Consider the following 23,097-nt stretch of genomic DNA (forward strand, 5'->3'; position numbering starts at 1 on the left):
GCCTGAGCCTCAGGACGTGCGCTAGCACCGCATGTCGGGTGTTTCAAGCGTCAATTTCGCGTCTCAATATCTCGGGATGTAATGGGAATATTGCGATGCAATCAACGCCATTGTGTATGTGCTTTGTCATGCTATGGATTGCTGAAGAAAAAATATAGGAGGTCCACTTAAAAAACAAAAGTTAGTGTTAAAAAACACAAATGCTTTCGTTTTAGAATGTTTCCAAATATGTACATTCATGGGCCCCAGCCCTACATTGATACCTGTGAAAGTCGTTTTCCAATAGCTGTCATTGTTCCAGAGATATTTTGGGTGGACAAGATAGCTGGGATATCCTGTATATAAATGATGCAGAAAGCGTCGGGTGCTCTTTAAGGCTGTTTGCAGGTGATACGGTTGTTTATAAGTAAGTAGCAACGCCAGAAGACAGTAACGATTTGTGGAATGATCTACAGAGAATTGATGAATGGTGCAAGTTCTGGCAGTTGACCCTGAACCTGAATAAATGTAACATATTGCCTGTACATAGGAAAAGAAATCCGCTACTGTGCAGCTACACTATTGATGACAAACGGCTGAAAACAGTGTCTAGCGTAAACTGTCCAGAGCGACCTTAAGTGGAGTGACTATATAAAACAGTGGGAAAAGCAGATGCTAGACTCAGATTCATAGGAGTAATCTTAAGAAAATGTAACTCATCCACGAACGAGCTGGCTCATAAGGCACTAAGGCGCTTGTTCGACCGATTCTTGGGTCTTGTTCATCTGTCTGGGATCCATATGAGGTAGGACTAATAGAAGAGATAGAGAAGATCCAACGAAGAGCGGCTCGTTTCATCGTGGGACCGTTTAGCCGGCACGAGAGCGTTACGGAGATGCTCAACAAACTCCATTGGCAGACGTTGCAAGAGATACGTTGTGCATCACGGAGAGATTTATTATAGAAATTTCGAGAGAACACTTTCCGGGAGGAGTCGGCCAACGTATTGCTTCCTCCCACATATGTATTGCGCAATGACCACGAGGAGAAAATTCGAGAAATTGGAGCCAATGTAAATGCTTACCAACAATCAGTTTTCCTACGCGGTGTTCGCGAGTGGAACAGGGCTGTAGCGCTCAGTTAGTGGTACAAAAAGTATTCTCCACCACACACCATTACGTAACTTGCGGAGAATGATGTAGACGTAGATGTAGGTTATTCACCATGTATAATGAAATTTATACTACTAATTAGATGCATGGCAACTTAAAAAAATAAAGATTACAGGACTGCATATGCCCTCTTACTTTGAAAATTGAAAACAGCATGAAAGCTGTACGTCCTTCTACCAAAGACACTAAACGTAGAGTTACGAGTTCCGAGAGAGCCTTGGTATGTTCCTGACGAATATCCATCCATGACTTGGGAAGATTACCGTAACGAACAAGTGGCACACCAGCCATATCCCGTCTTCCATAGGTGTCTTGTGAGGCGGACGTACAGTACGGGAAGACGCATTGTAGAAATTCACAATGAACTGTGTGGTTCCAAGACTTTTTCAAGTGTCAAACATCTATGAGGTACATATGCAGACGGAAGCGATGAATGAAGATTTGGTCCACGGCGGGTTCGGCCTTGGTACAGATTTTCATTCATCGCTTCGGTCTGTAAATGTACATAAGCTTGAAAAAAGTTTGCTGTCCTGTCCCGTTAACCTATAGCAATATCGAGTCGTTTCAATAACAGGCGGTACCTACCGCTCGGAAGTCTCCCTGGTGCTTCGACTGCTATTCAGGTGGACGTCATTATGTAGAAGTATCAACGCAAACCATCACTTTCTGCGTTTGCCCTCTGTGCCCCTACTCTGTACGACAAGGTAGCCAGCCAAACTGCGGTCCCTAATGTGGCGTCTAACACAAACACACCCATCAGAACAGCAAACTTTGAAACAGGGCTTGTCCGAAACACTACATTTTGGCAGCCAGCTAATCGGGTACAGCGTTCACGTGCCCATAGCAATCTGAGCCATTAAAAGTTTTTGGACAGTGGGAGCTGAGGAAGTGGTGTGCATACTACTTGTCCAGCTCTCGGCAGGTGGTGTCAAACCATTGATATAAACACTTTCTGATCCATGGCGTTGATCCCAAGTCGAGACAACTTAGACTGATTCAAGTTCAGCTTATTTTCCTATCGTCTTCTTATCATCAGTTCCACATATTCATCACTGTTATTGCTGCATGACCTGTAGGAGCTGAAAGGGCTCAGTATATCAAACGCATTTCCGTTCTGCATACAGGAGTTTGATTCCAGATTTCCTCTTTGTTACTGAGTTTGAGGCGGATCCATCAGATCCATCTCATATACTTTGATAATATATTAAGTCAGGGTCTGAGTAAGCGTTTAAGGAGATCAAACAGTTAACGTTACAAGTGCCCTATTCACTCCCCAGGACAGAAGCAGTGTACCCTGCCTCTTAGTGTACAAATTCAGCGTGCAAATGTGATAAAGTGTTTTAAATGTTTGCTTAACGTATATCTGAGGAACATGAGAACCACCCTGCTATCTACCTAGTGAGATGTGGAAAACAGCCTAAAAATCACATCCAAGCTGGCCAGCTCACCGACTCCTCCCCGTTAATTTACCAGCGGGATTAGATTCGAGACCGGCATACATTCCCGCCCCGAAAGCGGTCACTTTGACATGGGGCGGGCGGGGGGGGGGGGGGGGGGGGGGTGAGTGAGTCTATATATAATATTTTTGCTTTGTGTTGTCGCTTCCTATTTGTATGCGAAGGTAGAATGTCTTGAGGAAGAAAGTGAGTCGTTTTACAGTTTTTATGTTGTGTTTCGTGTACCTGAGCCTTACACATAGTCTTATCCCGTATTTTAATCCTGCGTACCTAACTGAGGTGAGCGAATGTGAATTTCATAAGGTTGAACAGTATCTGCAATCAGATACGGCAATTTTGACAACTAGTAGTAATATAGGCAGAGACGCAATGAGGTCTAACTGTACCGTCAAGACAGGTGCTCGGTCAGATAAATTCAGTTCCATTGGTGGAAGAGACCGTGATCCTCTTTGGTTGCTACTGCCTCCCCACTTTGAAAACAGAAACGGTTGCGGTATGTCCGCTGTAGGAGACGATACTACTGTAACTTGATAAGAACACACTATGGATTTAGGTTTGTTGAATGTACTTAGTGTGTCATATTTGTAATTAATAATCTTTATTTTAGTATTTTGGACGTTAGGAGGAAATCATGACAGCTACTATAAGGGCAATTCCGTGCGCATGTTAATTATTAGTAAATTTTTGGTAGGAAGAACTTTATGTGAGGGTCGGTTTGATACCATGTGGGGTACAGTACAATGAAACATTATTCTCATGTACAGCTAGTAAACTGGAATTATTGATTCCAGCGTATAAGTAAATTCGTGAAGTACAACTGTACAAATCGCGAAGTTCAATTTTCGTATTTTTAATGACTTGTGGGCAGTTGGAGGTTGGTGACTGTGTTTAGCCGTGTCTCCACAGGACTGTTGGTACAGGTCAAAGTCATGCTTTCATTAATCTTCAATAAGTACGCTATCTAATCAAAAATCAAAACCATCCAGACACTACTATGCAATCCACTGTTGGCTACATGTAGGCATCGAGTATTGTGTTGTCAGTACAGAAGCAGTAACAGTAGAATGGGTGTTGCAGGAGAATTCAGTGACCTCGAACGTGTGCTACCATTACACCGCACTGCGATTAACAAATCCGTCAGTAACATTTTAAAACCTTCTTCCCACATCGGCCGTTGGTGATGTGATTGTAAAGGGGAGACGCGAAGGATCAGTCACAGGTATACAAAGATCAGTAAGTCCTCAGATACTGACGAAGAAGAACCGTTGAGCTTCACGGAAGGTCGATGTGAAAATTGTATGAACTCAGCGGAAGGAATCAGTCGTAAGTTCCAGAGTGCTATCGGCAGTCCAGCTAGTACAATGACCATGCGTAGGGAGTTCAAAAAGAATGGGGTACAATGGTCGAACAGCTCCTCATCAGCCAATCATCTGTGATCATTTCCAAGCGACGCTTGAATTTCCATAAAGACCGACGCCACTGGATATTCCTACAGTCGCTGCTAGGCGACACTTAAGGTGGAGTAAAAAGAGATGTTACTAAACAGCGAATAAATGGAAATGTGTGTTCTGTAGTGATGAATCACGCCATACCCTGGGGCAAACCGATGGAAGGGTTTAGGTTGACGAATGACTGGAGAATGTTACCTCACCTAATGCCTACTACAGACATTGAAGTACGGAGAAAGTGGTGTTACGTTATGGGGCTGTTTCCCATGGTTAAGCTGTGATCCTCTTACTGTGTTTAAGGAAACACTAAATTCAGAAGGATATGAAGGTATTTTACAGCACTGTGTATTGCGTACAGTAGAGGAACACTTCAGAGACGATAGCTGTTTGTACCAGAATGATAATATACTCTATAATAAATCAGCATCTTTGAGGCATTGACTGTTTGACTATAACATACATGAAATAGACTGGCCTGCACAGAGTCCCGGTCCGAGCCCAACAGAACACATTTGGGATGAGACACAACGCCGACTTCGTTCAAGCGCCCTGTGTCCAACATCACTATCTTTTTCTGTGTTTGACTCCTGCTGGTAAACTCAATGCCATCCCTCCACAAACGTTGAGATACACTATTAAAAGTGTCCCTAACAGAGTTCAAGCCGTCATAAGGACGAGATGTGGTCATACCTCACATTACTGTTTACTTGTACAGTTACTTCTGATCAGATAGGGTACAGGAATGTATGAGTTGGTTTCCAAATCTGATTTTTCTCGCAGAATAGATACGTTCTCTTTCCATGTGTTACTCAGAATTCAAGGAAATTCAGTTCTTCGTTAAGCAATGAATAAATCTTAAGTTGCGGTATAGAACGACCACCTACGTATGTGGATTATTTTTCTTTGTCCTTGTGTCGCATAATTTAAGGGAGCCATAACTTCTCTGCTTAGTATGCAGTACAAGTGGTAGCAGCCATCGGTAGTGGAGAATCACTTTTATTATTATTCCTTTGATGAAAGGGCTAGCATGTGAATGCGTTATTTTCTATCCTAAACCCGTAGCTCTTTTATGTAAATATTGATGCCTCCTCCAACTACATGGTCCTCTGCGACAACATGTAGTGGACATAGAACGCTAGCTATCCACTGTGATACATTGGTAAATTTACTTTTTATTGAAGTGGGGACCATGCATTTATATTGCGTTGTAGATTGTATTTTGTTTATATGTGTCAGTCGCTTCAACCATACTTTAGAAATAAATCATTTGAATGGAATATTTACAAGAAAAACAAGGTCTTGCATGTTACCATCCCACCAAATCCTTAATGCATCAACAAAACATAGGTTTACCTGAAGTAGGTGTTGTGCTCTGATTTTTCCGCTGCATGGTTCAAGTAAGATAAGATCACCCATCGCGTGTTATAAGATAATCATCACGTTGAGAGAAATGTAAGTACTACCTCTCCTCTCTTTATAAATTACTATTATTATTGATATATTTTTCATACGGAACCTAGCCAGAATATATTTTTCCTGTAATAACCTCACGTAGTTGTGACCTTTATAGTCATCAAAGCGAGTACACAGCTGGATCTAAGTGTAGGTCATCGCTCTTAATTATTTACGGAAAGTATGTTTCTAAATATTTGTTCATTCTGCAGATTGCACCCAGCATCATTTGTGTCGATTATTGTCAGGTTATTGTCTTCAAACAGTCTGGTTTTGGTTCATACTACCTCCTTCCAAAATATGGAAAGCAAAGACCTTGCAGTAGAAGAAATTTGTTTCACAGTACCAAAGATAAAGAAGAGCTCTTACTTCTTAAGTTACGCATTTTAGAGCCAATATTTACTACGCTTTCTTGCTTCGAATAATCATTCCATACATATCCGTGAATACTGACCTTTCCTCTCAGGACACCCTCTATACTTAGTAAATTTTCTCGTGAATGACTATCAGTAGTGAAAAGTTTTGTGTGTTCTAGTTCAAATCTGTTCTTTTGTTTCGATATTTATGCTGGATAAATATCATAGAAGCCAAAAAACTTCAGACACACTGAAATTATGAAGTACAATTTTCTCTTATCATTGTTTGCTTCTGATGCAGCGATGGATAATATGCTATATGGCTCTCTTATGAAACGCACCAAGACCTGGCATTAATTTTCCAAAGTTGTATTATTGTATTACAATCAACAGTTATATCCGTCAATCGATAGATCTCGTGCATGGTGCCGGGTTTATTACTACTGCTTAGCCGGCCGTTGTGGCCGAGCGGTTCTAGGCGCTTCAGTCCGGAACCACGCGGCTGCTACGGTCGCAGGTTCGAATCCTGCCTCGGACATGGATGTGTGTGATGTCCTTAGGTTAGTCAGGTTTAAGTAGTTCTAAGTCTAGGGGACTGATGACCTGAGATGTTAAGTCCCATAGTGCATAGAACCATTTGAACCATTTTTTACTGCTGCTTACGTTGATTATTCTGCTGTATGATCTAAAGCAATAGTGTACTTAATTTAGATGCTCTGTAAATCTGTTGTGTTCTGACGTAAACAAAGGTAGCAAGCTAGTTTTTATAACACATCTAACAAAATGTATTTGAAGAGTGTTACTGTAATCACAAACTTAACGACAAGTAGCAATCATAATTTGTCTCGTATTATGTCTCAGAATGTCATAACAGTACTTTGTATTTTGTGCTGTCTCCTGTCTTCGTTACCCATGATATATGCTCTTAAAATCTCCGTCTATATCAAAGATGACATTTTGAACAGATATAATTGATTAAATCTACGAATGTTCGGAGTTTGGGGATAGAGATTATTGTAAAATTCAGCAAACTGTTATTCAAGCGACAAGCTCTACATCCGACTGTTTATGTTCAGATGACCTACGAAACATGCCACTATCTCTTAGCTAATAGCAGACAGTGTAATTACATACCTTGAAGATTAATGGGTTCGTAGGCGACCTTGTTGCGTTCCAGTATTGTGTAGCCCACTACCGGGATGTATTTTCCTGCGAACATAAGAAACAAATCGAAGGAACTTAACGTTGTAAAAGTAGTATTTGTTTCTTTACTGACATTCAATTCATGAAAACATTTCAACGTTCCGCGCTTAAACATTTGCTTGCTGGCAGGAGAAGGAATATTTGTGGTGAGACACGATAAACGCTGTGCTCCAACGCTAAGTATGCAATGAATGAAAATGGTTTTTAACATTTTCCTCTGACCAGAATTGTCGTTTAGTGTACACCAGTGGGTCCTTCGAAAAACTTGAGTGTACCACAGCCGCAATAGAAAATATTTCTCTAATTTCAATTTTAAGTTTGCACACAAATAAAAGAAACTATATATTCTGAGCTTCTCGTACTATCAAGTTCAAAGGATTATTTCACAATCATTTTATTTTCAGTGATTTCAATGATGGCCCAACGATAAATAACCGAAGATGATTGGATTATAATAAATAATTCACGGGAGAGAAAGTGAAGGTCTCATACTCACTGCAAACTGTGGCTGACTGGGTGTGGAGTTATCATTTCATTAATACTGAAAGTACTTTACAATGTCAGGTTTATCAATTGCAAATAGAAGACTGAAGCAGTGAGCCATAGTTAAAAATGTATTTACGAGTTTTAGTACTACGCTACTGTTTTTTTTTTTTACAAAAGTGTCCCATAATTTATGTAAAACCTATAAGAAAGAGTCAAATCAAACCGGAATAAATAGTGTTCACCAGATAATAAAAAGTGAATCAGCAGCAATGATTGCCAATACTTTTCTACCTAGATTACAATTTCCTGTGTTCAACTGCATGCCTAGATAAATGAGAAGCAACTGTGAAAACACATTGGACTCGGTGAAGAATGAGGGAATCGCTGTAGAGCCATAAACTGCAAGGGGACAGACCCCAGCCCTATGTACAGAATCGCCGCTCATCCACCATGTGACGAGAAACGCCAGACAGATATAGTGTCATGCCGGACTCGATTTTGTGGAATGAAAGTTACAAAGGAAGGTACGCTGGTGCAGAGCGTCTGAAGGGAGACAATGCAGATTACAGCTCCTCGATGTATGCGTCAACATTTACATCTTCACGAGCGCTGTTATGGTCATGGGATGCATGCCGCTTAACAGCAGAGTCCCGATAGCACTGCCTCTGTGGAGGGAAACAGCGGGCTCTCAAAGTCTGCCGAAAATGACGGCCGACGATGATATCCTACAATTAGAAAGTGGAAGAAGGAAAGAAAGTTTACAGTTATTTTGAAGGTCGTGAGAGACCGTCAACTCGCTCGAATGCCGCCAAACTGAATTTAAAGTATATGTGGAAAAGACTGCCAAGGATTCACATAAATAATTTAAAAGTGGGAGTAAGGAGTGCAACTTTACTTATGGGGGTCCTACAAAATTAGCCAGTGTAGGAAAGTGGGCTGAGTAAGGGAGAAACTGGACACATTTTTGGAGCCCCAAGCTTAAAAGGTTTTTTAACTGGTTAATCACCTGAAACACAAGTAAGGGGGGCAAACCAGAGTCTTGTAGAAAAACTTCTTATTGGTCAGCAAGCGCAAGAATTATTATTCAGCCAATCAAAATCACGCTGCGCCGAAAAACTCAGAGCACAGAGTTTTCCTTGTTGGAAGTGCTCTGTAGGGAGTTACCTCTCAGGCTGGCATCTTCACAGGCAGACTTCTAGGGCAGGCCTCTTCTTTGGCAACTTCACTTCTACACAACTTCTCCAGGCTCGTCTGCGATGAGAGTCTCATCCAGCCAAATTAAGCTTAGACAAAGAACAGGGAGGGGTAGTTGGAATCAAGCAAATGGCTGATTTTGGAGCCACATCTGTCACTTGCTAGTTATACGTATGGCGAGATCCAGCTGCAATAGCAAAGCGATCTCTAGGGAAAGGCAAATCATTGATAAACGGTGTTCGGTAATTTCAGTCTTCATTCCGAAGACTTGTTCGCAGTTATAGGTTCAACATGCTTTCATCCCGGCAGAAGATGCATATGAATATCCTTCTGTAGAATTTTCTGTCTCTCTGCACTAACCGTTGGCGATCACGATACGACTCCCACGCATGTAAGTATGTTCATTCACTTGTTTTGCACTCCAGATCCCCTATTAAAGTCTGCCAAGGCATTAGCTTAGCAGTTTCAATGACTGTTATACAAAATTCTTGTGAATTTTATTACATACGTGTAACAAACTGCATTCATTGATATCTTTGTTTACTTTCATAGATTAATTCCTTTATAATTGATCCGGTGGGTGATGACTTACTTATTTCACATATTATAGTGCGAATTAATATATTTAATTAGAAATTACAATTAAAGTACCCACACGATAGACAAGGAAACGACAGTTTAACGTCCGACAGCACTGGATTCCCTGCCAGCCAGAGCACCTTGCAAACCCCATAGAGTGCCATCACCACTACGGGATTGTCACACGAGCCCATCCACTATCAGAATAGTGTGTAAGTACCACAGCTCTGCACACGTCCGGTAGTTTTAGCTATTCTCTGCATCACCGCCAGTGCGAGTGATCATAAACCGTGCTCTACCCATCCATAGTAGGATAGAAAACGGATCCGATAAAATGGAGACAAACACAAATTCTCAGTCCTGTACTGTTTGGAAATTACTATACTCCTCTGCCTTTTGTCGACACCAAAAGTGAGAGGGTTAAACTGTAAAATTTTATTATTATATTCTGTATTAGGTGGTCCATCAATCGTTCTCGATTCCACGCTGTTATTTTCTTTCACCCATTGTTCTCTTTCCCTTAGTTTCGCGCGACACTTCTCTTCTAGTTATGATATGTTCCCTGACACTCGTCATGCGGCTCATATAGCAGCAGAATCAGTAATGAAGGTGGTGTAGACATTCACAGTCCACATAACACATCTGTTCTGTAAATAAGAAAATTAAAAAAAACATATATTTCTCATAACGCATTTAGGTCTGCAGTTGTCCACAGTAGCTTTCAGGCTGTTGGTCTCATGTGAAGCAGTAATAAGTACAACAGTGGGTAAGTACCGGCAAAGGATTCTCCTGCGACGAAGAAGGGCCGTTCCCGGAGTCCCGGGAAGAGCGTGAAGAACTGCTGCAGCGCCCCGTACAGGTCCTCGCCCACCTGCGGCATGTCCGTCGCGTAGCCGTCGTCGCGGTCCGTAAAGCTGAAGCCTGCAACGGGACGGCGACTCTGAGTTCTTGTCTCTCACGGAAAGATTAAGCACGCAGTAGGACAGGTTGTGTGTTTTCAGTTTAATGATTACAAACTTTAGTCATATGAAGAACGGAATTTGCATTATTATTAGCAAAGAACATCAGTGAGAAAGTTATTGTTAACTATAATGTTAGCCTATGGTTATATCAACGCTTATCAGGAGTCAGTATTTCCATTATGCTCTCACTAGAGAACTAATAGGAACTTAATGGAAATGTTGACGCAATCATCGGCTAAGAAGTGCTTATGAATTATTAACAGTGACCAACCAGTTGAAAACGGTATAACCATTAAACATTTTATTTGAGTATTGACTAAAATAAGCTTTGTCGTTAACGAAATTAGCACTAGTTCTTTTCCGAACGGTGTCATACAGCATTTGCATCCTACCGCGTGGTAAGGTGTCCTACAACTGCTGTAATTTGCACCCATATCGTGCATGTTGTTACTGAACACACGTTCTACCAAATCTCCAAGGGAGCACCTCAAGATCGTGCACACAGTTGATAACGACACATGCCACGCGTGGACAAGTGTTGCACTGTGGAAAATTGGAGCCAAGATACCGTCTCATGGGAGACAACACGTGACGACGCAGAGTGTCTTGTGATACACTGATGATTACCTGAATTGATACCAGAGATGACTTCAGTTCATAACCGTTGTCTCTTCACAACTTGACGCTAGGAACAGCATTGGGGTGTCTGTCCAAAACACTGACAAAATGTGTCGGTTCTCCACATCGTCACCACACTCGCACAAGATGGTCATCAGTGGAAGTGCAGATCCAAGGTTCATAGCTCAAAATGTTGTGATGCTGCTCGTCAGTAGATCCCACGCTTTCCGAGTTAGCGGCATCCAGTTCAAGGGACGACGAATCAGCAGCAAGTCTCCAACAAATGAAGCATGACGACACGGTATGTCGTAGTGAACACATTGCTTCCGCCTTGCTGGAAGGAGCCAATATGAAGCAGTTACAATGTCCTTCGTTCACACTATCGCTGTGTTCCAATGCTGACTGAGATTTTGTCGACTTTGACGATGCGTGTGGTTTCCCCCCTCCTCTCTTTCAGCTCAAGATCTGACCTTTGTCACATCCAAACGTCCCACATGCCCCGCAAGGTTGAATATTGAACAATTCGACTAGCTGGTCACACGCAGATCTTCAATGATGCCTCCTCCAAAAAAGTTTTATATCACTCGCATGACTAGCATAGTTAGTGTTTTTTTTATCGCAAATCTCTTTTTCTGTGCTTTTTACACCACGAGGAATAGCTGTGCATGTGCAGTGGAAGTAAAATTAAACCAGTACTGCTCAACGGAGCCCGCTGTGTTTCCAATCACGAACGGAGCAGTGTGTCTGATATACATCGTTCAGTCCGTCAGTAAACCTCGAAGGATAATTTCAAGACTAAGCCGTGAGTGCATTGCCATTTTACGGGAAGAATGATTGACAGCTCGGGAAATTACTCTCCGAATTGTCGTACACAACAGCGACGACATTCAATTATTACACCACTATCATGAACACACAGCGTTAAAGACCCCTCGCATTAGTCGTCCATGGTGCACAACACTAGATGACGGTCGAAACGCAGACGGGTTGGACAAAAATATGTTAACATCGCGGAAAATGCATTCTTGAACGTAAATGCATGAGATAGCCAAGTCCTCAACTTCCGCTGTTGTATTTGACCGCGAACGACAGCTGTGTGTGTAATGTCCTCAATACGTTGCAAGTGCCAGTCGTGGTCCAGTGTTCTGTATAGTAGTGAGTGTATTATGTCGGGGCTAAACGAATTAGAATATGGTCAAATTGTTGGTGTTCGTATGGCGGGTTCTTTCATAACTATGGTAGCCGCTGTGAAGAGGCGTCGTATAGAAAGTTTATACCGCATACAATGAAAGTGGGAAAACATAACAGGCTAAGTCACAAAGCGGACGAAAGTGTGTGTTGAGTGATCGTCACAGACATTAGTTGAAGAGAACTGTGACGAAAAATAAGAGGAAGACAGCTTCAGAAGTCGTTGTAGAAATGAAAGTCGCGCTCTTGGCCCCGTAAGCGCCTAAAAAACGCGAAGGGAGCTCCGGAAACAGGAGTTCAAAAACCACAAATCAGTGCTGCAAATGCCCCTAACAGGGAAACGTGATGGTGAAACTATAAAACCTCGACTATGGAGCAGTGGAAGAAAGTCAGTTGGTTGGATAAGCCTTGTTTCACACTGTTTCCAACTTCTGGCCGAGTTTACGTCCCTAGACTGAAACATGGCGGGAGTTTGGTGATGAGTTGGACAACCATATTCCATGGGCCCTATGGGTATCGCGCTACTGCCAGGGATTATGTGACCGTTTTGGCTGATCAGATCCATCTCATTGTACAATAAATGTTCCGCATTGGAGGTGCTGTGTTTCCAGAAGACAGAGCTGCTGTTCACGCAGCTCGCATCATCCATGAGTGGTTTTGTGAAAAGGAGGATAAATTGTCGCGTCTCCCCTGGCCATAAATTACCAGATCCCAATATTACTGAACCTTTGTAGTGTACTTTGGTGAGAAGGGGAGTCAAATCTATTTGTCTGAACTTGCCACTACTTCGTACGAGGCATGTATAAGAGTTCCTTCAAATCCGTACGAGACCTGTATTTCTCCATTCCGAAACGACTGGGAAGCTGTTTTGAATGCAAAGGGTTTCCTACAACGTATTAGACACGTCTTACGTTTTTCGTGTTTCTCTATTTTCGTCCAATCCCTGTACAAGTTATGGATGCGCTCTTCTTCCTTTGGAGACAAATGGAAGAGCTGTGTCGGTCCATAATATCAATTGAGCGTCAGGCGTTCATTAGGTACTTCGGTGCAAGCTCTCAGCCTCTTTCTGGGCGAAGAACGTTGGCAAGGGAAAACGTTTCGCGGAACTTGGATCATTGGCGCCGCATTTGTCTTCATCCATGACTGCAGGATTTATGACGTATTATGATCGTGAAGGAAGACCGTGGAGGTGGTCAGGTGCCTATAGCCGTCTTAGACAGGCAGTCTAACGGGTTCTGCAGAAACATGGACCAAACGGATTATGGGACAAACTGATATATGAACGTCGGACGCGTCTCATCGACATAGACAGTAATTTGGGTGCTGTACTGTATATGAACAGGATGGTGCAATCTAATGTTCAGCCTAGAGACACCGTCTAGGTGATGGTTTCGTTTTTCATGACGTGGATGCAGAAAAGCCTTCCAAAGCTCATTTAAATTTAGTTTCTAATATTGGAATTCCTATCTCTACTATGCCAACTCTTGTTTTTTTCTTCTAGAACGTCATCAGACAAGTCTTTCCCTTCATAATTTGAAAGAGCTTTGGAAGGATTAAGACAAAATAAGGCAAAAGGTATACATAACATTCCATCGGAATTTCTTAAATCATTGGCGGAAGTGGCAACAAAACGGCTATTCAGGTTGGTGTGTGGAATTTATGAATCTAGCGAAATACCACCTGACTTTCGGAAAAACATCATCCGCACATTTCCGAAGACTGCAAGAGCTGCAAGTGCGAGAATTATCGCACAATCAGCTTAGCAGCTCACGCATCCTATTTCCATCCATACAGAAGAATGGAAAACAAAACTGATGCTCTGTTAGATGATGACCAGTTTGGATTTAGGAAAGGTAAAAGCACGAGAGAGGCAGTTCTGACATTGCGGTTAGTAATGGAAGCAAGACTGAACAAAAATCAAGAGATATTCATAGGATCTGTCGACCTAAAAAAGTGTACGACAATGTAAAATGGTGCAGCATGTTCGACATTCTGATAAAAGTAGGGTAATATACGGTATGTACAAGTGCCCAGAGGGAACAATAAGAATGGAAAATCAAGAACGAAGAGCTCGGATAAAAAGTGTGTAAGACAGGTATGAATCCTTTGTCAATACTGTTCAGTCTACACATTGAAGAAAGAATAACGAAAATAAAAGTTCAAGAGTGCAATTAAAATTAAAGGTGGAGGAATATCAATGGCAAGATTCGCTGATGACATTTCTATCCTCAGCGAAAGTGAGTAAGAATTACAGGATCCGCTGAATAGAATGAACAGTCTAATGAGTACAGAATATGGACTGAGAGTAAATCGAAGAAAGACGAAGGTAAAGAGAAGTAGCAGGAATGAGAACAATGAGAAAATTAACATCAGAATTGCTGATCACGAAGTATATGAAGTTAAGGAATTCTGCTACCTAGACAGAAAAATAACGGACAGAGCAAGGAGGACATCAAAAGCAGACGAGCCCTGACAAAAACGACATTTTTGACCGAGAGAAGTGTAATAGTACCAAACATAGGCTTTAATTTGAAGAAGAAATTTGTGAGAATGCACGTTTGGAGCACAGCACTGTATGATAGTGAAACATGGACTGTGGGAAAATCGGAACAGAAGAGAACCGAAGCATTTGGGATGCGGTGCTAGAGAAAAACGTTGAAAATTAGGTGAACTGATAAGGTGTGGAATGAGGAAGTTCTCCGTAGGATGGCCGAGAAAAGGAATACGCGGAAAACACTGACAAGGAGAAGTGACAGGAAGATAGGACATCTGTTGATATATCACGGGATAACTTCCATGTTACTAGAGAGACCTGTAGTGGGCAAAAACTGTTCAAATGGCTCTGAGCACTATGGGACTAAACTTCTATGGTCATCAGTCCCCTAGAACTTAGAACTACTTAAACCTAACTAACCTAAGGACATCACACAACACCCAGTCATCACGAGGCAGAGAAAATCCCTGACCCGGCCGGGAATCGAACCCGGGAACCCGGGCGTGGGAAGCGAGAACGCTGCCGCACGACCACGAGCTGTGGACGGCAAAAACTGTACAGGAAGGCATAGGCTGGGATAGATCCAGCAAATAATTGAAGACGTAGGTTGCAAGTACTAGTCTGAGGTGAGAAGGTTGGGACAGGAGAGGAATTCGTGGCGGGCCGCATCAAACGAGTCAGAAGACTGATGAATGCACAAGCATACCGCGCCACACCAACTTCCTGGAGGCAGGAATCGAATGAATGGAATGACTGACGATATCTCGTGATATGAATCTGACTCAGCATGCTAGGGACAAGAAGAAACTTGCAATACATCCTGGCTGAATCCCAGCTTATACTCTGGATGACGTCAGGAGTGTCGCCCTAGAGGAGTAAAACAAGCTTTAGGAGAAACATGTCGAGCATATTCAGGACAGGATATCGATGAGGATCCAGGAGGGCTACGGTGCACAGGGTGGAGCAACATGATACTCAGTAGCACACTGGGGTTTCTTAGCTGCAGACAGGTCTGGCCTTCGTACAGGCAGCTTTTATTTGCTCAATGACTTGTTTTAATATTAATATAGATTAACTTTTTTAGTTCAAGAAGGGTTATTCTTGCATTCCCTGCTCTCCTTAAAGTCAAGCAAATAGACAGACGATACTCAGCATTCCTGGGAATTCAGGTCTTCCTCTTATGCACACAACTGCTCATTCTAATGCCCAAAGATATTTGAACAGTTTTGTGCCGTTGTCTGTCACTACACTGATTCTGTTTTATAGAATAGAAACATGTTTTAAGTAATAGCTATTGGAATGAAACATACAGCTTAAAATGTTTTGTGCCTGTTCTATTATTACCTTATTTTCTAGAACGTTAGATTCTGTAGGACGTTCTTTACACTAATACGGTAAGCTATCATATGCAGCGAAAAGGTGTTATTTTGAGTTGAATCGGCGACATAACAGTTTACATTACCTATGAAAGTACAGTTGTTGTGCGTATGTTTTGCGATTACTTGCAATTATTTTCGTGATGTCTGTCTTCGTTTGCAAACTCATCTTTTCTACAAACACGCACAGAAACACGGTACACGTTTTTGAAGCATCACACTTGCAAGTTAGTTTATAACTCTACAGATTTCACATAATTTTGTCTGGAAACACGACCGTTGTTAGAGCCTCAAAGGCAAACGACGATTATAAGTTTGAGCAGCTTGTTAAACAGTATGAATATTAAAAAAATCGACAAACTGAAGGGACGGATTCCTGACTGGAAATGGAGGAAAAAGGTCCTACGAACACGCGTCCGGACATGCATCGTTGCCATGGTAGATGGCGCTGACAACTAAAGAACTGAAAGTTCCTCTCACCACGTGCCTTGTGTGTTGCAAGCTGTGCGATTGATGCAGCGAACTGTAAGCAGCAGACTGCTCCGTTATTCATGTCGGGAAGAAGCAGCGATGGCGTTTGTGTAGGCCAAGCAGATGAAAAAGGTCGAGAGGCAGCGCGGTTGTACTGAAACAAGTACCATCACAGACACTAAGCACATCAAACAACATTTCAAGCCCTTTTTGGTCGTTCATGTGATCATGGGTCCTTTCAGACAGACGAAGGTGTAGGGAGACAGCGTCGGACTGTGCGTAAGCCAGATTTGAAGGACCAGGTTCTGTAGGATATTGAGAGGAACTCTAGTATCAATTCCAGGCTAGTGGCTCGCCAGCGTGGTGTATGCCAGAGAACGATTATGTGTAAGCTGCATGAGAACCACTACTATCCCTATCACCTACAACGAGTGCAACGATTATAGCAGAGGATTTCCCTCTACGGGAAGTATGTTGTCAATGGTATTTGCAGCAGACCAACACAATTATGGGATTTATGTCATCAGTCCTCTTCATCGACGAAGTTACTTTCACCAGAACTGGCATCATCAGTCTGTATAATCATCATCTGGGGTGTTGAGGCGTCTCATCAGCATCGCTTCTGCATCGAGCGTGGGCGGATATTTTCGGCGACCACATACTTGGACCGGTTATTATCCCAGAACGCCTCGTCGGAGGAATGTACCTGGACTTCCTGCGGAATACTTTGCCTGGGCTACTTGAGAATGTGCCTTTGGCAGTACGACAGATTATGTGTTTTCTGCATGACAGAGCACCACTCCACTTCCACATTACAGTACCTCAACAACATCTTCTCCGGATGTTGGATAGGACACGGAGGCCGTGTAGCACGATCTGTTAGATCACTGGATTTAAGCCCCCTGGAATTTTTGTCTGAAAAGCGTTGTGTATGCTGAACCAGTTCCTGATGTGCATACCCTCCAACGGCGTGTTCACGATCCTGTGACGCTATCTGGGGAGAGAGCGGAACGTGCGAAAGAGTGCGGCAATCCATGATCCGACGTGTGAACACATGCATTGCATCCCACGGAGGCCACTTTGAAAATCTGTTGTGACGTGGATACGATACATCTCTGTACTGTGTTTCGGAACGATTTGTTGTCGTTGCAAGCACACCGTCCATTGCCGCACACATGTTCATAGGATCTTTTTCCCTCCACTCTCAGCCGGGAAGCCGTCCCTGATATTTATTGGTTTTACTCATGTGCGTTGTTACTATCCGTCATGAGCGGCGCAGCACACCTACCTGTGCCGACGGGGTTGTCTATGAAGAGGAGCGAGTGTCCGTGGTGCCAGGAGTGTGGGTTGGGCCGCAGCGTGGTGCCGTTGTTGACGACGGAGAAGGGCCCCATCTCGGTGAAGAGGCCGAACAGCGACGAGGCGCCGGGCCCGCCCTGCAGCCACAGCACGATCGGCGACTCCTCCACGCGGCTCTGAGGAAACACCAACCAGCAAGTAGTTCAGTGCCAGCCTCACACCGGCTCTACACAACATACAGCAGGGCAAACCAATGTGTTTCTACGATGAATCTTCCACTCTGCAGTTGTGTGCACTGTTGGGAAACTTCCGCAGGCCGCGGTGGCCGAGCGGTTCTAAGTGCTTCAGCCCGGAACCACGTGACTGCTACGGTTGCAGGTTCGAATCCTGCCTCGGGGATGGATGTGTGTGATGTCCTTAGGTTAGTTATCTTTAAGCACTTCTAACTTCTAGGGGACTGATGACCTCAGATGTTAAGTCCCATGGTGCTCAGAGCCATTGAAACTTTTCTTTCTTTCTTTCTTTCTTTTTTTTCTTGTATACTTCCTGGCACACTACAACGGTGTGTCGTACCGGGACTCGGAACCTAAAAGTGGTCTTTCCCGGGCAGCGCTCTGACTGAAATTTCCTACCACATTAATAACCTGTTCAGTCCGTGGGTGCACATACACTACTTGCCATTAAAATTGCTACACCACGAAGATGACGTGCTACAGATGCTAAATATAGCCGACAGGAAGAAGATGCTGTGATGTGCAAATGATTAGCTTTTCAGAGCATTCACACAAGGCTGGCGCCAGTGGCGACACCTACAACGTGCTGACATGAGGAAAGTTTCCAACCGATTTCTCATACACGTACAACAGTTGACCGGCGTTGCCTGGTAAAGCGTTGTTCTGATGCCTCGTGTAAGGAGGAGAAATGCGTGCCATCACGTTTCCGACTTTGATAAACGTCGGATTGTAGCTCTGTTTGACTCAATGCCCAGGCGTATCAATGCCGTTATTACGGCCAGAGGTGGTTGTTCTGGGTACTGATTTCTAAGGATCTTTGCCCCCAAATAGCGTAAAAATGTAATCACATGTCAATTCTAGTATAATATATTTGTCCAATGAATACCCGTTTATCATCTGCATTTCTTCTTGGAGTATCAATTTTAATGGCCAGTGGTATAGAATTATTTATGTTCATCACAGCGGATGTTGAAATTTGAAGTACACATGCCAGTACGTCAGGTTACATCCTCAGAGCTTTTCCTGTATTTGCTATACAGAGTAATTACAACCTATTTTTTTTCTTTTGAGTAAGGGAAACCTTTCAATTATGAATGCTTGCCTATATCTAACTTGACCGTTAGGAAACAGATTCTTATAACGTCATTAATTAATTTAGGCTGTTATTTTCAGGAACCAACAATGAAGAAATACTTCTCATGCCGCATGAGAATAGCATTTCAAGTCTGCTATTCTGTTATCCTCCTGTGTTGTAAGTGAGCCGTGAGGCACTTGTAAAGTGATGGTCATGTGCTCAAAAATTGATGGTCATGTGCTCAAAAATATACAGAGGTTTCACTTTAACGTCGGATCAAAAAAAGTTATAATTCCAATATGTTTGTCTCGGAGGAGGGCATCCACCGATACTACACTGGACATGCCACCCCGCCCCGTGCAGTGGCGTTGGAGGGAAACTTCGAAATCTTCAACGGGAAGCCCCCTTTTTTATTGCGGGTTACGATTCTACGAAAAATCTGCAAACATTGCGTTTGGAGCGTTTCCTTCGTTTCGCCACAGATGGCGCTGCAATCGGAAGAATGTAAATGCATACACAATCGTAATTTACGACATGCTACTCAATGGCCTTTGAATATCCAGTGCCACATGGGACCCCACGTCGACGCTGCGAGGGCAGGCAGGCCAGTATTTCATAACTTCTAATTGTGAATCCCTTTCGCAACGCTGTATTTCTCCGACGTATCGAACAGGAGACTACTCGACACGCCACTTCGGCACGAAGAGAACGCTGCTCTTTTTTTCCAATCACACTAAGTGTTCAAATGCAGTACCGCCAACTTGACTACACTTTGTGATCCGCTTTCCAAATGACAATGCATAGATGGAAGAGCGGATAAAGTGGAAAAATGTAGAAGCTGAAGGAGGCAAAAAGAGTTACAGGAAACTGAATAATGAATTAAGAATAGAAACTGAAGAAGCAAGGGAAATAGAGAAAATGGAGAAAGAGGGAAAGTATGAAATTATATATAAATCGGCTAGTGAAATAGTTTTTGGACGTAAAAGAAAGAGGAATAATATGGAAATAGAAAGAGCGGATGGTACTCTAGCAGAAGAACCACAGGAGATTTTGAGCAGATGGCAAGAATATGTAGAATGTCAGTATAAGGGGGATGAAACACAAAGTGAAATTAAGTTTGAAGAGGAGCAATACATGCCAGTAGATGGAAAGGGGTTCACCATCATGAAACCGGAGGAAGAAAAGGCGCTGGAGGAGATGAAGAATAGGAAGGCATGTGGAACTGATGATCTGTCAGCAGAACTGTTGAAGGGTCTGGGAAACAAGGCAAGAAAAGAAATAGTCTACTTCTGTAATGAAGTATATGACAAAGGGGAATGGCCTGAGGACTTCCTTGCAACAGTTATGATGCTAATAGAGAACAAGGGAAACACTAAAAAATGTGAAGAGCATAGGACCATCAGTCTAATTTCTCATGCAGCTAAAGTGTTGCTAAGAGTATTGAACAGAAGGCTATATGGCAAGCTGGATAGAGGGATTGCAGAGGAGCAGTTCGGGTTTAGAAGAGGAAAAGGAACAAGAGATGCTATTGGCCTGTTAAGAACTGTAGAGGAAAGATGTATGGAAAACGGTAGAGAAAACTTCGCTGTTTTTATAGATTTAGAAATCCCTTTTGATACAGTTCGGTGGAACAAGCTAATGGATATTTTGAAGAGGAAACGAATGGACTGCAAAGAGAGACGACTGATACAGAATCTATGTTTACACTAGAAACTAAGGATAGAGATTGGAAATGAAATTTCAGAAGGAAGCAGCAATGGACGAGGTGTTAGACAAGGTTGTTGCCTTTCCCCACTGTTATTTAACGCATACCTTGAAGAGATTATTGCGAAAGGCTTAGATGGAACGAGAGGAGTATTGGTGGAAAGAGAATAGAAGGTACAAGATTTGCTGATGACATGGTATTAGTGGCAGAAAGTGAGCAAACAGTGAATAACATGCTGAAAGATCTGAATGAAGCTTTGTGTGGAATACGGGATGCAAATAAACACAGCAAAAACAAAGAGTATGGTCTTCAGTACAAGATGCAGACTGTCCAATATTAAAATAGGACAAGCTACCATTAGCCAAGTAAGTGCATTTAAATACCATGTAAGCACAATAAATGAAGACTTGAGATGTCACCAGGAGGTAAAACTCGAATTGCCATAACGAAGGAGGCATTCAACAGGAAAGGGAGACTGTTATGTGGCAAATTAGATAAAGGTCTAATGAAATGGCTTAGCAAATGTTTCGTCTGTAGTGTGTCACTATATGAGGCAGAAACATGGATGCTGAGACGAGAGGATGAAAAAAGTCAGAAGCGTTTGAGATGTGGATGTGGAGGGAATGGAGAGGATAAGCTGGATGGAAAGGGTGAGTAATGAAAGAGTATTGCAAAGGGTTGGTGAAAGAAGATGTTTGCTGAAGGTTATAAGAGAAAGGAAAAAGAACTGGTTGGGACATTCATTGAGAAGGGAGTGCTTGCTAGCAGATGATTTGGAAGGACTGTTTACGCTCCTTACACCAAGCGAGGCGTTTGCGGGAGAAGACTAAAGAAGAAAAAGATACAAGATGATAGACGACATAAATGGAAGAGGAAATTATGCGGACCAGAAGAGGATGGTAGAAGACCGGACAGCCTGGAGAACTACCATCTTTTGGCAGAACACTAATGATGATTATGGTGTACACAAAAGCATGTCTACAGGAATGTCAGCGGTTGACCAAGTCTTCACGGCCTGTTGACACTTGGCTGGTACATCTTATCTTTTAAATATCGTCGCAGACAGAAATCCGGCGACTACAAACCCGGCAACGTAGCGGGCCAGTTAATAGAGCCACTTCTGCCGACCCATCGACCAGTGTAAACGCGGTCTAATCCCTCCCGTGCTTCAGTTGCCTAATGCGCTGGGCAACCGTCATGCTAAAACCACAAACGTTGTCGAACGTCCAGGTCAACATCCTGCAATAGCATTAGTAGTTCCTGTTCCAAAAACGTTCGATATTTGTGTCCATTCAACGTAATGTCGATAAAATGAGGACCAATGAGTTTATTCCTCATGATGCTACACTCCAGTAATGCACATTATTCCGCTTGACCCTACCATAGTTTGTGAATGTAGACTCATTGGAAGATAGTACCTCGGCAAATAACAAGGGAGTCGTTTGCATTTGTTGACGTCCCCACTCACAAAACACTTCCTGGGTACGGAAATCGGCGCCATGAAGATCTTGATGCAGTGACACATGGTATGGATACTACGTACGAGGATATACTATTGTGACAGCACTACCTACCCAAAAACCACAAACGCGGTATAAACGAAGGGCACTTATCCATGGGTTGTAGTGCACTGTCACTATAGTTCAATTCTTTTATCTTGGCGGCTCGCGCATGCCCGCCCAGACGCGGGAGATTGCTGCGTTGCCAGTTGCACACGACGCACGCGCCAATAGAAGCAGCGCCATTGTATAGCATAGTTCGCAAGCTTACGTTTAGGGGGTGCGCGCAGTTCATGAAGTAAAGCCACCACGGCCGCATTAATCCTTTCGCTGCTACAAAGACGTGCTCCCTGCATTCCGCGCTGTGCGCGATTTTGTCACTGCACTGCTCGCCTGTGCAGACACATCGTGTTCCGACTGCTTTGGCACTCTTATCAATCGATTCCACAAAAACTATTTGTCCCAAAAATTAGATTTTTACACATCTTCTTGACTGATACCTTCCCCCCAATAAATGACTTAATTTCGATGTTCAACGCAGTTATTATGCAGCATTAAATATAGTAAACCATTGCACGAAATTCTGAAGAGTTTGCAGAGGTAAAAGTCCATAGAGTATACTTTCCGTATGGTCGATTTTAGTTGCCACAATGTTGAGAATGAAATGTGGACAAGATACCTAAATTCCATATAAAATTTACTGTATAACAATAGCTCATTTAAGTACCACATAGGTGTCGTATGTAATATTGAGAAATATTCCGTCTTTCGCGATTGTAACAAAAGTTTTATTTACACTGAGCACGTTTGGCTTTATTTTAAAGCACTTCAATCAATCAAAAGGAAGTAGA

At 42.8% G+C, this 23,097-nt stretch overlaps 1 protein-coding gene across 1 annotated transcript in view; it reads right to left on the minus strand.

The window, feature by feature from the left end:
* Window positions 1–23,097, minus strand: part of LOC124775784 (venom serine carboxypeptidase-like) — an 87,041-nt gene that overhangs the window by 47,441 nt on the left and 16,503 nt on the right. The window contains exons 2-4 of the mRNA XM_047250615.1: window positions 17,724–17,910; window positions 10,101–10,247; window positions 6,999–7,073 (exon numbers count right to left, since the gene is read on the minus strand). Coding sequence (XP_047106571.1) covers window positions 6,999–7,073; window positions 10,101–10,247; window positions 17,724–17,910 — 409 coding nt within the window. The remainder of the gene's footprint in view (window positions 1–6,998; window positions 7,074–10,100; window positions 10,248–17,723; window positions 17,911–23,097) is intronic.

Source organism: Schistocerca piceifrons, chromosome 2 (assembly GCF_021461385.2).
Source record: "Schistocerca piceifrons isolate TAMUIC-IGC-003096 chromosome 2, iqSchPice1.1, whole genome shotgun sequence".
Classification (NCBI taxonomy): Eukaryota; Metazoa; Arthropoda; class Insecta; order Orthoptera; family Acrididae; genus Schistocerca; species Schistocerca piceifrons.